Source organism: Typopeltis vanoorti, chromosome 20, assembly GCF_054136105.1.
Source record: "Typopeltis vanoorti isolate ZY-2024b chromosome 20, IOZ_Tvanoo_1.0, whole genome shotgun sequence".
NCBI classification, from domain to species: Eukaryota; Metazoa; Arthropoda; class Arachnida; order Uropygi; family Thelyphonidae; genus Typopeltis; species Typopeltis vanoorti.
The window spans coordinates 63790837-63806906 of NC_143568.1; the positions used below are offsets into that span (position 1 = coordinate 63790837).

General features: G+C 34.6%; 1 protein-coding gene across 1 annotated transcript in view; it reads left to right on the forward strand.

The window, feature by feature from the left end:
* The first annotated feature begins 576 nt into the window (after positions 1-576).
* Positions 577-16070, forward strand: part of LOC150095500 (cytochrome P450 3A8-like) — a 49960-nt gene continuing 34466 nt past the window's right edge. The window contains exons 1-4 of the mRNA XM_090410340.1: positions 577-755; positions 2498-2594; positions 5627-5679; positions 14036-14132. Coding sequence (XP_090266466.1) covers positions 673-755; positions 2498-2594; positions 5627-5679; positions 14036-14132 — 330 coding nt within the window. The 5' untranslated portion in view covers positions 577-672. The remainder of the gene's footprint in view (positions 756-2497; positions 2595-5626; positions 5680-14035; positions 14133-16070) is intronic.

A 16070-nucleotide genomic window follows, 5' to 3' on the forward strand; every position in this document is an offset into this window, starting at 1 on the left:
ACATAACTTATTTTTTAATGTAGTCCGGAAATTATTTTCCTTGGAGCCCACTGTTTCTTTCTTTCTTTTTTTTTTTAAACACACCTAAAACTTGGAAGAAAGACCTCTCCAAATTAGCCCAAAATTATCACAAAGAAGATACTTATTTGAAAACCATTTCTGTAACTTGATATTAACAGAAATTGTGCAAAACATTTGCATAAGCCTATAATTAAAAAAAAAAAAACGTCTGGAGGAGATCTCACAACTGACAGTCTAAGGAACACTTCTTTACCATTGTACTCAGCAATATTCTTAATTTATCTCATTTGAAATGGTATAAGAAACGATAATATCACCATTTTTGAACATTTTACTAAGACAACATTATCACAACTGATAATTTCATAGCAGGAAACTCAGTCGCAATTTCCACACTGATACATAAAACAAGGGATGTGATGCAACTTTCCTTAGATGGGATGTCAACTATCGTGTGTTGTACGGAATGACGTCACTCAAGAGCGCACGCTTACGCTATATATATTGAGTGTGCAAGTGTCACGGGTTGGTACAACTACAACTGTCACGGGTTGGTAAGCACAAACCTGATATCTCATTTGGTGGCGAAGAATTGTTAACTATTCACAACAACTCTTACACACGACAGGGAGTTGGACGACAGCCTTCGCAATGGAGATATTCGAAATTAGCATTCCAAACTGGCTTTTATATGCAGTGGTGGTTCAGCTGGTGATCCTGATGGCATCATACTTGTAAGTAACAGCTTCCTGTTTTACAATTAATTCTCTTCGTTACTATAACGAAAAGAGTATTTTAGTATATTAGAAAAAAGCAAATACCGACCGCATTCCCTAATTCCTATAAACGTTCAGAAGCATAATAAAAAACAGATGAAGTACTATTAATAATAAATTATGTCTATCATAATAATAAATTATGTCTATCATTTATAATCCACGAGTATCTACTGCTTTTCCCAAAATAAAATTAATAAATAAGGATTATGAAAATACGTAAAGATGAAAATCCCAATTTGGAACAGATTAATAAGATTCCTATTCATAAAACTGTATCTGTATTGTAAATACTATACAAATACGACAAACCATGATATCATTTAGGAATCAATATTTCACTTCTTTTGTGGTTTTACTTCAGCCAGTAATTCAGACCTTTGATCGCGTTCGCTTAATGTCCCAGTATCGACATCTGGTGGTGTGTAAAATAATATTGAAATTATTTCTATTGCAAATTCAACACTGTGCAAATTAATAATCCTTAATTAATAAAAATGAAGTCGAAATTGTTCCAAATATTATAATTTGAATTGGAATTCAATATTACTAGTCATTCCATACTTTTCGAGTTTATATTGAAATTTAAGGGCAAGTATTTAGAATATAGTTATGTTTTTTCCCCAATTTCATTTGAACCATTTTAATGGCAAAATTGTGGAAAACAAAATTATGTCTTTAATGCATAGACTGAAACAACTATGGGTCAGCAGAGTGTGAAAATGAAAAATATTATTACATAGAAGACTGAATTTACGAAACTAATTTCACCTTTTTATGATTGTCTGCAATCGCAGTCTCACGGCTTCTTCTCCTCCATCTCCTTCTCTTCCTTACCTTCCTCTCTTCGTGTTCCTTGACACATCTTGAGCATGCCTCATTCAGCTGAACTTCTACCAAAGCTTTATCTCAATTGGCCCTTATGTAGCTGATGGTCCCCTGAGAATGACAACTCAAAGATAACACCTCTACATTTCGGTGGACTAAAATGAAGAAGGGAAAATTCTCTGCAGATGAGAATTAGAGCAGTTAGACTAAAAGACAAATTAGTTCTAAACAGCTGATTTAGAAACCCATTTAGGGCGAAAAATTTTATGAAGATATTGTCATCTGAAAGTAAATTAGTCACATCTGGAGCCGTCAAGGTTTTTCTTTTCGGAAACTACTTTTTTTTTATATTGCGAAACAGAGAAACCTACCAAAGGAACTTATGAAATTTACAGCCATAACACACTGCTCATAACTGTTTCGACCGTAATTCCAAAAAACCATCAACCACAGCCGCTGCAGGCACCTCTATAAGTCGCATCATTTAATCAATGTATAGATTTTAGTCCTAGATTGTTTTACCTACTTCGTCTCAAAAAATGACGGATATCTCACTAAAACAAAATCTTATTTACAAAAGAGTAAGCCAAGTACTGAGATAGCAGGAAACCCACAATTAAGTACAGTTACGTGGTTGATGTTAAACGTTTACTTGTTCAGAATGCAAAATTCAGAATAAAATTCGAACAGTATCATACAACAGAAACAACATATCACTAAGTAAAAAAAATAATGTCAGTAAATTTGAAAATTACCTTCTTCGCTGAGTACTAGAATTTTTTCTAATAATAAAAACACAAGCGTCAAATGCAATGTAATTTGAATTAAATCTGATTTATCTACTCAGATGTCGTTTTTCTATTTTATTTCAGTTATCTTACCAAGACCCATAACTATTGGCAATCAAGAGGTATTCCATGTTTGAAACCTTATCCACTAGTTGGGACATTTCTTGAAGTATTTGGAAAGGTAAGATACCTGATGTTTTTACCAGAAGTCCTCAGGGTTTAAGATTAATGTTGCTTTTTATATGATTAAAGAAAAAAAAAACTAATTAAGTTGATAAAAGTTTTGATTGAAAAATTGACTGACTTAAACTTGATGAAGCAAAGGTGTGGTGAAAAACGAATATGATAAAAGGAATATTCATGTGAAAAAACAGTAAATGACGCGATACGAGATTTGCGTTTAAAAGTATGAAGAACCCACTGATATGCACCTACGGTATATGCACCAATTATGGTATATGTATGAATTTTACGGTGGGAGGGGGTGAGCAGGTTAGTTAGACCTGACTGGAATCTAAACTACAAAATATTGTTTCAGTTATATTAATAAATTCAATTAACATTAATTTCTAGAGATGTATTAAGTAAGTCAGTAGAAAATATTGTGCTTTCGTCGAATTAATGCTCTAAAGAGATATCTCAGATGAATCACGTGCTGAATAACTTTGAGAATACAGACTTCGAAATCTCTTGAAGTGAAGAAATTTCCTTTTACAACTAATTAAGCAGAAAAAGTCAGCAATAGGTTCCTGCGTTAATTGAACAGTTTATCACTTTTCAGTAATAAAATGAATAGCTAATAATTATAGCAATGTAAATGTAAGTCGTCCGCGAGGTTAGCCTAGTGGCTATGTGCTTTGCAACTGTAATCCTGGGGAAGGATTGTCCTTGGTTCAATTCCCGTCAACGACTGAGATATCCCAATGTTTTATCTCAATTGGTCCTTATACAGCTGATGGTCCCCTGAGAATGACAACTCAAAAATAACACCTCTAAATTTCGGTGGACTAAAAAGAAGGGAAGATCCTCTGCAGATGAGAATCATTGTAGAGCAGTTTGTCTAAAAGACACATTAGACCCGAGGAGCTCATGGATCTGCCATAGCCAAGTTAGACGATCTTGGGCATAGGGAGCAGGGCTTTTCATCCCGAAGCAGGCAAACTGTAGCCTGTGTGTTCACGGGTACGATTCACCGGAATCCTACAGAATAAGTTGGTTACTCCTGATTCCTGGAGGTATCCTATGACTGTAGGATTCCGGTTCCGAATGTCTAAATGGTAAAAAGTCTACGCGTGAGCGTAAATTAGGGAATGGTAAGTCAAATTGCGTGATTAAAATAGTTGAGATGATAGGTTGAAATCCAAATATCATTATCACTTTCTAGGTAGAACAGAGAGCTAATAATGCAACCAGACGTTGAAATTGAAGTAGTTTTACATTATTGAAGATATTAATCTACTTTATGCAACAGTTTACAATGAATTTATTTCAAGTCGACATGAAATAAACTCGAAATATCTTCGTAAATATCATTAGTGAAGTAATATATCATGAAGTGATATTAAGTTTGATATTAAGCTAGCAAGCAGTTGTCATAATATAATATCACGTTATCATATCTTATAATTTCGATATCATACAATCTGATTAATCTCTATGATATCATATTGAGTTTCATATTAAACTTCATTTCATTAAATAGCATTATCTCTGGAAGAAAAAAATCGTCACAAAGAACTGGCAGGCCTGCCCACCCAAATCACAATCTAGTAGCGGTGATTACAAATAATAAATGTGCCTTCTATAAAGTAGATCTTCTAGCTGAATTTAATTGGGTGAACTCTACGACATCAACTTCAGTGCTATCAAAATACAGTCCTATCGTATTTCACTGAGAAAGATCGCACTGCGCTTGCCCTCATCTTTCATAATCTAATATCCATCTCTGCTCAACGTTCGACTCTCCTCTTGGACTGACTTACACTTCTAACATTTCCTGGCAGTAGTATATAAAATTCACAGGCTCGGGCACCTTCGAAAAATTAAACATCATTTTGCCCTCCTCATATTACGTCAGTACAATTTCTAAACTTCATATATCCAAATCCACTATGCCTTCGAATAATTTGAATCAAATTTTAGGTTAGTGTACCAAAATCCCTCCAAAATTCTTGATGTCACCCAAAAGAAAGAAATCCAAATAACTGATGACCCTCTTTCTCTCTCTCTCTCTCTTTCTCCCCCCCCTCTCTCTATCTATCTATCTAAGAACCCAACTGAGTTACTTTTTCCCAGTCGTCAATTTCTGTCGAATTTCGTCACTTTCCTTTAAGCCTGTAACAAAAAGAGTAACATTGCCTGTTCTTTCATGCCTTCTATCTCTTTATTCTGGAACATATTTCCGACAGAGTTTATACTACAACTTTCATTTATTCAAAAACCGTGTTTCTTCTTTAGTCTTACCCGTACACGAATATGCTCTGCAAAGGGTTTCCCACGCTCTTGTGTGTGTGTGTGTGGGACTGATGACGTGTTGTGAGCATGAATCCTACCCAAAGAAGATTGTAAAACTACAATGCATTCCTATGGAGATAGCCTTAGAATTAGATTATGCGGAATTCCTATCCTAATAACCAAACATGGAACTTCTCGAGCCACCTCAGGCTTCTCTATAAAGATTATGATCTCACGCATGATATTCATTTACCATCTCTGGATCACAGCTCATTAAAATCGACGTCTTGTATGTTCTGTGTATTTGATGAGTTTAGCTGAATAATGTTTTCTTATTTTTCGCTCTGCATTTATTTGATTTTTACCTTGCGATCTTTTTTATGTTGTAACTTTATATTCTTCCTTGAAAATTGAGAATATTTTGCGAAACCACAAAAATCATCGGTTTTTCAAGGATGATAGCAGTATGTCTTTTTCTTAAGGATGTATATAGTTGTTGTTTAAATTTGTTGATTACATTTGAAAATTCGAAACTTTTTTTATCTCCCTACACGAGAATTACCAGACTGAATACAATAACACTTAATTCTATCTGATTTGTTTATAATTCCAGCTGCAATGAAATAGTTTCATATCTCATTTATTATTATAATTATAATCAAAACCATTTTACATTAAAAAGTCTGCGATTTTGATAATTTGGATGCATTAATTATAGTATGAGATACTTTTCCTTATTTTACTTTATTGTTTTTGTAGGAAATTCATACTAAACAACTGGAATTGTACCGGAAATATGGAAAGATGTTTGGGTAAGCATATAATGTAGTTATTTAAGTCTTCTTCTTCTTTCAGGCTTCTGTAGATGTAATTAGCTGCCTGCACTCAGATTCCACTCCACACGATTCCTCCAATTCTTATCCCGTAAGATTCTTTTCTCTATTACCTTTAAAGTGATCCTTTTCCAGAACATGTCCATGTTACTTCAAACCATCGTAACGGGAGGCACTCATACTTCGTCTGAAGTAATCCATTTCCACAACTTCTACTTGTCTCATGACTAAATGCAAAACTTAATATATGATCAATGACAATTGACAATTGAATGAAAATACCTACCCTTAGAGGGGTGCAACAACAGAGAAATGGCCAGCAAGCTGAATTACATTATCTATACTTCCTAATTATGGGACTCAACACTTCTAGGACAGATGAGACTTGAAAAAAAAAATATATATATCCAAGTTCTATAGAAGATTATTGAACTGTGTAATGAATATCAATTGCCACTATGTCTTGGTTTTATTGACTTGATTCACTTAAAACTTGTGCAATAATTAAAGCATTACGAAACCAACAAGTGGAGGAGCCATACATCAGTATCATCAAATCAGCAGCATACATCAGTGCCACAACAACAATTCATTTCAATGGAAACATCTCTACTGTGGGAATACAGAGAGGTATAAGACAGGGTGCCACAATGTCTCTAAAATTACCTGCCTAGAAGAAATATTCAAACGTTTTGATTGGGAAGGGAAATGTCTGAAGAAAAATAAAAGATATTTAAGACAATTACGCTTTGCAGATGACATAGTTATCATTACTTCAACTGCGCATGAATTACAGACTCGTATTTATGAACTCCAAATTGCTAACAAAACAGCTGGCCTGAAGCTAAACCTAAAGAAGACCAAAGTTATGTTAAATAGCTATGTCTAACTAGAAATAAAAAAAATTAATAATGAGGAAATTAAACAAGTAGATTATTTCATATACTTAGGACTACAGATATCAATAGAACATAATATCATGGATGAAATTAAAAGGCCCACGATTCTTGGGTGGAAAGCATTTGGAAAATTACATTCAATATTCCAAAGCCAACTACCATTATTCCTGAAGAGAAAAGTTTTTAACCAATGTATTCTTCCTATACTGACATATGGCTCTGAACCATGTACACTGAATGCAAGGAAATTCAAAAATTAAAAAGAAGTATGCTTGGAATCACAAGATTGGATCACAATAGGAATACATGGGTACGAGATCAAACCAAAGTCTCTGACATCATAGGAAGAGTGAAACATCTGAAGGGGCAATGGGCTGGGAATATTGCTCGAAGACAAGATCAACGATGGAAAAAAGAAATACTGGATTGGATTGGATTCCACGAGAGGAAAAACGACCACGACGCCGACCTAAACCACGGTAGATTGATGATATTATCAGATTTTCAGGAGTAACATGGGAAAGGAGAACTATGGACAGACAGTTTTAGAGTAATCTTAGAAAGCCTTCATCCAGCATTGGATCGACAATGGCTGATGATGATGATATATATCCATTTTTTGCCAACGTTTTAGTTACCAAAAAGGAGATGTTGGAGCACCTTTCACTCTAACATACTGTTTCAGTACTGGCGAGCATCCGGTCTCACTCAGTTATCGACAACAGCTTACCAGGTGATTTTGAAAGTCTTGGGATGACAGTACGGCAAATAACTGAAGCATCTCGAGAGATCCGATATAGTGAGACTTCCACAGACGTTTTTTTTTCTAAGTTGTGATAGTGCTAAAAATCCTGAAATACAATACATCTCGGCTTATCCAAATTTTAATGAACACAAAGAAAGTAATTGGACTGCTCTGAACTAAGAAAACAATTGCAGTTTCACACATGACGTCATCTATGTTTATTCATTCGTTTATGATTATTCCTTGTCGTCTAGGATTTCTCATATCGCTACCGATTCCATTATTATTATTATTATTATTATTATTATTATTATTATTATTATTATTATTATTATTATTATTGAGGGCGCTGTTTAGGCATACGAACGGTTGCATGGTTGTATCGCTGGTCCCGTATTTTATACTTTAATGTGGTTCAAACTCCTGTTTTTAATTTAAAAGTGTCACAGAGTAACTCTACTTGTCACTCTGAAGACAGTGATATATAATTCTTCGAAATTTGCCAAGTGGAGCCCAAATTTTGAGTATGCTGAAAATTGAGCAAAGTTCACCGTGGTCACTAACGAGCATAGAACAAAGGACGTCGTCATCTTTATAGTTTTCCAAGGGATGAAAGGTGAGAGAGTCATGAAGTGCAACAAGTTCTTGAAGGAATTATCGTCCGACGGAAGTCATATAACTTGCAGGAAATTCCTTAGGAATCTGCACTTTACATGTTCCTGAATATTAGAAACAACATGGCAACGCAAATCCAATGCCAAACGCGAGGAATGGAAATACCTATACTGCATAGAGAACAAGGAAACGTCGCCACCCACGACGCAAATGATTACGCCGGAGGCAGAATCGGACGATGAACTGAACGGACAAAAAAACACCGGTGAGTTTTATAATTTGAATTCCGTAAATTTATTACTAGAAAAAGGTTTAGAGAATATAAAAGCCAGCTTAGTAGATCTTGTCAAAAAACTTTTTGATAAACAGAATAAACAAATAACAGAAAAATCAGCGAATATGAAGAGTTTGTTACATTTAATAATTCAAAAGTTCGAAGTCTTACAAACGGTAAAAGACATTAAAACTAGCATTAACGTACTAACTGACAGGCAACACAAATTCATAAAAGACACATCCGAACTCCGTCAATAATTTAACTCCCTGATACTACAATACGAAGTTTTAAATCAACAACAACAACATAAAGAAGACCGTGTCATAAACGGTCTCCCAGAAACGGAATCCACAGAAAATCTCAGAGGCACAGTTTTAAAGTTAGGCCATGCAATTGGCATTCCCCCCTACAGCATAATGATATTCAGACCATAAATCGGATTCCAAGGAAGAACAAATAAAAAGATGCCACGACCCACACCGGTTATAGTCTGTCTGACAAGCAAAGCAACAAGAGACAATCTCATAAAAGCCAGTAGAATGAAAAAAAAAAAAAAAAACAGTTGCGAAGGATTTAAATACATCGCAAGACAATACGCCAATCTTTCTATCTAAGTATTTAACACTTTTTAATCAGAATATTTTGAACCAAGCAAGAAAGAAAAGACAGAAAAAAGTCTCGATTTTTGTGGATCAAAGACGGCAAAATATTCTTGAGAAAGACACAAACTTCAAAGTCTATACAAATAAAAAGCTCAGAAGATATAGTTGGTTGCTAAACTGAAACAAAAGACTCCAATTTAGTTTAAAAAGAAAACCTCAACACAACAAAAATGAATGTGAACCATCAGATAGATGCAATCACACCAGAATACATCACCAATTGTACTTTCGAATCACTTGATGCATGGAAACAACACACAGTACAAGCGAGAGGTCGCTCAATCTTGCATATTAACATCAGAAGCATCCGAAAACATTGGTTATTGTTACAGGCTTATCTGAGGAATTACACTGATATTATTGATATATTGATCCTAACAGAAGTATCCGTAACTAATGACGAAGCGACTGCTTTCCAAAATCCAGGTTTCCAACAACATAGATCATGCCGCCAAACAAAACGAAGGAGTGGAATATTAATATTTATTGAACATAAATTAATAGCAAAAGAAACTGCATATCAGTTTGAGCATGCTGAAACCCTTTGCCTCGAAATCACTAATGCAACCAACAGACAGCATCCCATAATACTAAATGCTATTTACAAGCCACCAAACTTAAACATGATAAAATTCTTGCACGAACTCAATTGCTAGCTTTCATGCCAAGAAATATGCTCAACCGAATATGATAATTGGCGACATAAACATAAATATTGCAAACTAAAACCAGAACAACACTGTACAATACCTAGACATGGTATCCATGTAAAATCTAATACCAACAATAACATTATGTACTAGAGAACAAGAGTTACACTGCATCAGTCATAAAGTGCAAAGTAACAGACCATTACTTCACCGCTCTAAATCTGCACACTAAGACAATATCCATACAATGTCCTACAGAAGAAAAGCAACAGAAAACAATAACATTCGAAGAAGAAGTCAACCACGAAATAAGAAAAACAGACTTGGAACACCTAGCATCAGATTCAGCAGAAATCTTATACAACATTAAACTAACACTAGAGGAAATATATAAGAAAGCTGCAAAAAAGTCAGAATTCGTTCAAAAACAACACAAAATCCTTGGATAACACAAAACGTAATCCTAGAAATACACAGAAAGGACGCTTTATGGAAAGAATTAAAGCGACATCCAAATAACACAGATTTAAAAACTGAATATAAGATAACAAGGAATCTCCTTACAGCACAAATAAGAAATGCAAAAAGAAACTGCTACAGAGACAAATTAACCTCTGCACAAAACAACATGAAACAAACCTGGTATCTGATCAACGAGATGCTAGATTGTGTTTTAACACCACCGCCTCCGAAACCATAAAACACAACTTCATAAAAGACGCAAAACCTATACAACAACTAGCAAATGATTTTAACCAATACTTTGCAGACTTCATCCAAGAACTGCACAGAAATATTCCCCCAATCACAAAACGTGACCCCCCATTTGGACCACAATCAAAACAGACATGGTTCCCAACCATAAAAGAAGCAGAACTTCTCTCTGTAGTACAACAAATCAAACCAAACAAAGGTCTAGGGATTGATGGTATAAGACCTGCAACATGCAGCTAGCTTAAGTCCTATCTTGCTAAAATTAATAAATAAAATATTTAAAACAGGACAGATACCAAGTATGCTAAAGACTGCCATAATCACGCCCATATACAAACATGGAAAAAGAAATTTAATCAGCAATTACAGACCCATAGCAACATTACCAATTATCACTCAAATTATGGAGCGGATCATACTGAAGAAACTCACAGCATACACTGAGATCTTTCATATTATCCCCAAAACACAATATGGTTTTCAGAAAAATAAGGGAACAACATCTCTCTCTCTCTCTCTTGGAAGACTTTACAGACGTAATTAATACTGCTTTAGACTAAAGCAAAATTACCATGGTAGTCTTTATTGATCTAAATAAAGCATTTGACACACGCACACATCAAACCTTGTTAGGAAAGCTGAGGCTTGTTGGAATAGACGGGTTCCAGCACATGTGGTTCACAAACTACCTCCAAAATAGAAAGCATATCACACGTATCGGGTCAAACCGAAGTAGAGCGCTACCAGTAACCTGTGGAGTGCCACAGGGAGCTGTACTCTCCTCAAATCTATTCAACATTTACACGCACGATATTAACTAGCTACCTCTCAAAGGTAAGATATTCCAATACGCAGACGATACAGCTATAATATCCATCCATAATAACGCAAGCATAGCCCAAACAAATATGCAACATGACATAAATCTGATCACAGACTAGCTTACGAAAAACTCCATACACCTAAACTCAGATAAGACAAAATTATTGATATTCAGACAACCACTGACTCGACCAGTTGATAACAAATATATAACCATCCCACATCCACTCTCCGACATAAAAAACACACAGAACTTCATAAACAACTACAATCACTCAGGTTGAAACGATACGATGCCTTGGAATTTACTTCGATGCGGATATGAACTGGAGTAACCACATAAACCATCTACACAAAAACTCCGAACAATAACTGGCAAACTCTACTCTACAGGTTACAAGACATAGGTCCCACATGCCTAAAAACACTAATATACAAAGTAATATGCCAAAATATACTAAGATACGCTACAACAATGAATGCTTTCTGTGCACCCTACAAACTAAATAGATTAATGTCATTACAGTACAATGGGATAATACTGATATTTTGGGAACAAAGAGACAATAATGACTTTATATACACTGCAATGTCAGCACACAAAATACTGACAGCAAAAATTTATGTCACTATGCAGCCTTGCTAAAACATTATTTCGATGCCAACTACAGGACAATCAGAAATACATACCGTATAACAAAACCTCAGAGAACTAATTATATCAAATATAAATACAATAATCAATACGGAAAGGCCACGTGAAACTTCTGCATCCCAGACATGAAAAACTAATTACCTTTTGAATACAGAAACCTTAAACGACAATAGCCTGAAATGAGCTCTAAGGACATACTATGAACAAGAAACACGCAACCAAAACGCCATAAAACTGAGTGAAACACAATATATTCTTACAGGCTTTCAGTTGAGCGACGCATCAAGACATTCCAAGTTGTCGTGTGTGCGTGCGAATTTCTCAATCAACGGCTGCAGATGAAATGAAGCCTATTAACATAGATTTGATTTCATAATTTCCCAACACAGCAAACAAACCAATAAATAATAACTGGTGTCATCCTCAGATAAGCTCACAAATAAGCTTCGAGGGTGTAAGCTGAGAAATAACATCTCATCTAAGATAAAAAAGTAAAATAAAATAAAAAAATAAACGCATTACATGTAAATAAAGGTATGTAATGTTGTAGCATATGTAATCAAAACTATGTAATGTATGTATTATATGTAATAAATTATTATTATTAATTAAAATATATATATATATATATATATATTATGTGATAATATCATTAATATAATATTACTGTAAAACACTAAAAAAATGTAATAAATTTATCTTTTTCTTATTCTTCTTCTTATTATTGGTGTATGGTGATATACCGCTTTCATTCCATACGGGCATTTGGCCCTGCGTCATGTGAAATATATGTCACTACCGGTTGTAATCTATTTCTGTCTGTAAATAGCTGAGTTTATTTGTCCGATATGCCTGGTTTTGGGAAGAAAAAACCTGAGTTTCAGAGAGGATAAATCCCTGTTATCCGTAAGAGATCGATTAACTCGCCTTTAGACGAAAAGCATTGAAAAATTACCTTCCGTCGTAGACGGGATTCGAACTCAGGTAACTTCAACCAAAGGGTACCTCTGTATAATAAGAAAAGTATAATAATAATGAGATTTTAGGTCATTAAGTGATGAGGGCTCAAATACAAGCAGTTTATTCCGTTTTAATATCTCATTTCTCGCGATAGTATTCGATATAACATATTTGTGATTTTATAAATTGCTGAAACGGAATAAGTCATTTGCTGAAAATTGTTTATTAACCTCGCAGACGAAAGATCTCGAAACCATTGTTGCAGGTTGTATGTGCTGAGAAAGAGTGGATGGAGACAACTGTTTCAATGTATTATATTAAAGGAAGAGATGAAAGTTGTTCGAAGAGTTTGTAATTAAGGAGTAAATATATGTCGACTGGCAGAAACCCGTGTAAATGATTAGTAGGAAGAGGAGGAATGGAGTCGGTCAGTTCCACAGAGCAGAACTCATGGAAATATCTATAGAAAGACAATTCAAAAATAGAGCCTCTGTAGGAAAGCGATTGGAAGGAGTCAGTGAGAGAAGTAACATCTATGAAATGAGTAGATGATCTCAATTCCATTCAATATAACATTTGGAAGGAGGATTTTGTTGTAAAAGCCCCGGATATGAAAGCGATAACTTCCAACATGGAGTATTATCTCTGAGAGAGACGTGTAGCTTCTGGTAGCAGTTGAGAGCGTTTAGGAAAAATAAAACTTTTTATTTGTTTACAGCTAGTGTGATGCTGGTTATTACGATGACGATTTTTTTTTCAGTTTCATTTTCCTTTCTTGGTGTTGCTAAAATATATTCCTCTTCATCATGTTTAAAGAAGTGTTATGATGATATCCCAGTTGTTTAACAAAAATACCTATTATTCATCATTACTTATGTGCTAAAATAGTTTCGGATGAGAGAGAGAGAGAGAGAGCAGACGAAAAGAAGAGGGAAACTTGCGAAGCATCACCTTTTGGACTTCCGTTTGAGTTACTAATAACACGACACGTTTCTGAGCCCTGTTTGAATTTGTATTGAGAGACAAATAAAATAAAATAAAAATTAAACAAAATATGACTGTTCATCAAATGATTTTCCAGTGGGAGGGGATGCGGACACTTTCATGAGAGACGATGAAAGGTAGTCAGATGATTAAGGGACTTCTCTGTGGAAAATGTAGGATGATGCCGATTTATTTAAATCCTTTTTCTGAGATAACTGCATCAATATCTTACTCGGTTTCCAGGTTCATATGAGATATCACAATGGCACCCAAACGTGTATTGTTTTATATAATATTTAAGGTTTCTAAAGTTTTGTTTCAGGCAGAACAATTTTATAATTTTGTTTTACAGGACATACGAAGGTAGACGCCCATGTCTTATTCTTGCAGAACCTGAGCTCATTAAAGATATCTTAATTAAGGATTTTAATTACTTCATAAACAGGAGGGTAAGTTTAAAGGAATAACTTTTGTGATTGGTCTTAAACCTCGAGTTTTAATCGAGATGGAAATGAATGACAAACACCAAATTTCCAGTCATGTTTAAAAAGTATAATTTTATCTCAACTTCAAGTAAAGAAATACATTAGTTAGATCAATAGCTGAAATAAAAGAATGTTACACTGGGATAAAATTATACGAAGGGGAGGGTCAATAGATACGCTTTCTATCTGTAGAATTCGGTTTTCTGCACGTTGTCCCCACTCCAGATTTCTCAAATTCCTTCTAGCACATCTCTTTTAAAAAGTGTGCATTTTTATAGGAATGGAAACAAGAAACGATGTTGAAAGCAAGTATCACAAAGCTTTTCAAACTCTTTCAATAAATTCGAAATTCTAATTATTTATTTACTCTTTGTTTTGTGATGAACCTTATTTTAATGCACTTACAGCAAAAAAAAAAAAATTCTGACACGTGCTTTCTCTAAACACTTTCTAAAATGCATTTAGGTCTAATATCAATGAAGAGATTAAGCCATTCAGTTTCGAATTAATTAGAGGAAAATATCATTCTCGGTTCAACCGCTTGCTTATCATGACTGGAATTTAATAGGTTTCGTTATTATTCTGTATAATTCTTACTTCTGTGATTATAATTTTACATAGTGGGTTTATCAATGCAGGTTTCTGTGGTTACGGTTGTGTTGCGTTTTTTTTTTTTTTAATTTGCTTCCTGATCTCTGATCAAGAGAATAACTTTCTGTTGATTAGCTAACAGAATTCTCATTTAGCTGCCGTTCAAATTGTGCTTGGCAATTCAAAACGTAAACTTAGGGGTTAAAGTGCACCCTCTTTTGAAGTTGGTTTTGTTGCTATGGTGGCGCTTAATTTTACTATCCGCATGTCTTTACAATGAAGCACAATACAATACAACCAAAGGAATCATAGAACACACCGAGTTCGTTTTCGTCATAAATAAAATTAAGCTACTAGAAATAATGTAATTGAGTAACTAAATAGAATTAATAATACAGGACAAAAATTAAATGTGAACTGAAATCCCAGAAACACCAATCTACCCATTGTGAAAAAAAAACCTTTGAATGATGGAGTAACATTTCAGAAGTTTTATTTCGGAAAAGAAGGTACAAGTAAATCGCACAGTAGTGAACATATTAATCCGAACGCTCAGATTTTAAAGAAAAATGTAAATTATGCAAGAAATAAGTACCAGAATTAAACTCCAACTTTATCTAATAATTTATACGAATATATGCCCTCTGTTCCTAGTAAATTCATTAATTCGCTTAGGCATGGATTTTATCAACGTGGAACACATTTTTCGTATTTCTGCATCTGGAATCCATATTTTTATAATGGATTGTATTAAGTTATCCTTTGTATCGCAATTTACTTTTCCAAGTCCATTTTTCACTGTTGCCCACAAATTGTCTATTGGGTTAACAGAGGAGTTATCTGAAAATTTTGTGATTTTTGAAGAATTCTTTCACTTTTTATTGAAGTGTGGCATGGAACAAGATCCTGTTGGCAGTTGAGTTCTTTTCTACCTGGATCTGTGGGACCACTCTTTTATCCAATAGTTTTATGTTTTGGTCACTTTCATCATACTGTGAAACAAAGAAGTGATCATGGACTCTCATGTGTAAAACAACCCTAGAACATCTTTTAGCTGGGTCTTTAGGAACTTGTTAAAGGTGGGCGGGAAACGTCTCTCAGCCACTGATTTCTGCACATAGGTTACTCACTCTCCTTGGAAAAAGAAATGGCTCACATTTGATAATTGTGATGACCTTCTTCCACTTCTCAGCAATCCAATCTTTGTACACTTTTCCCCACTGGACCCTCATTTTCTGCATAGCGACCGTTAGCAGTTTTTTTTGGGGGAGGGAGGGTATGTGGGCAGTTTTCCCTGCTTCCAACAATCTT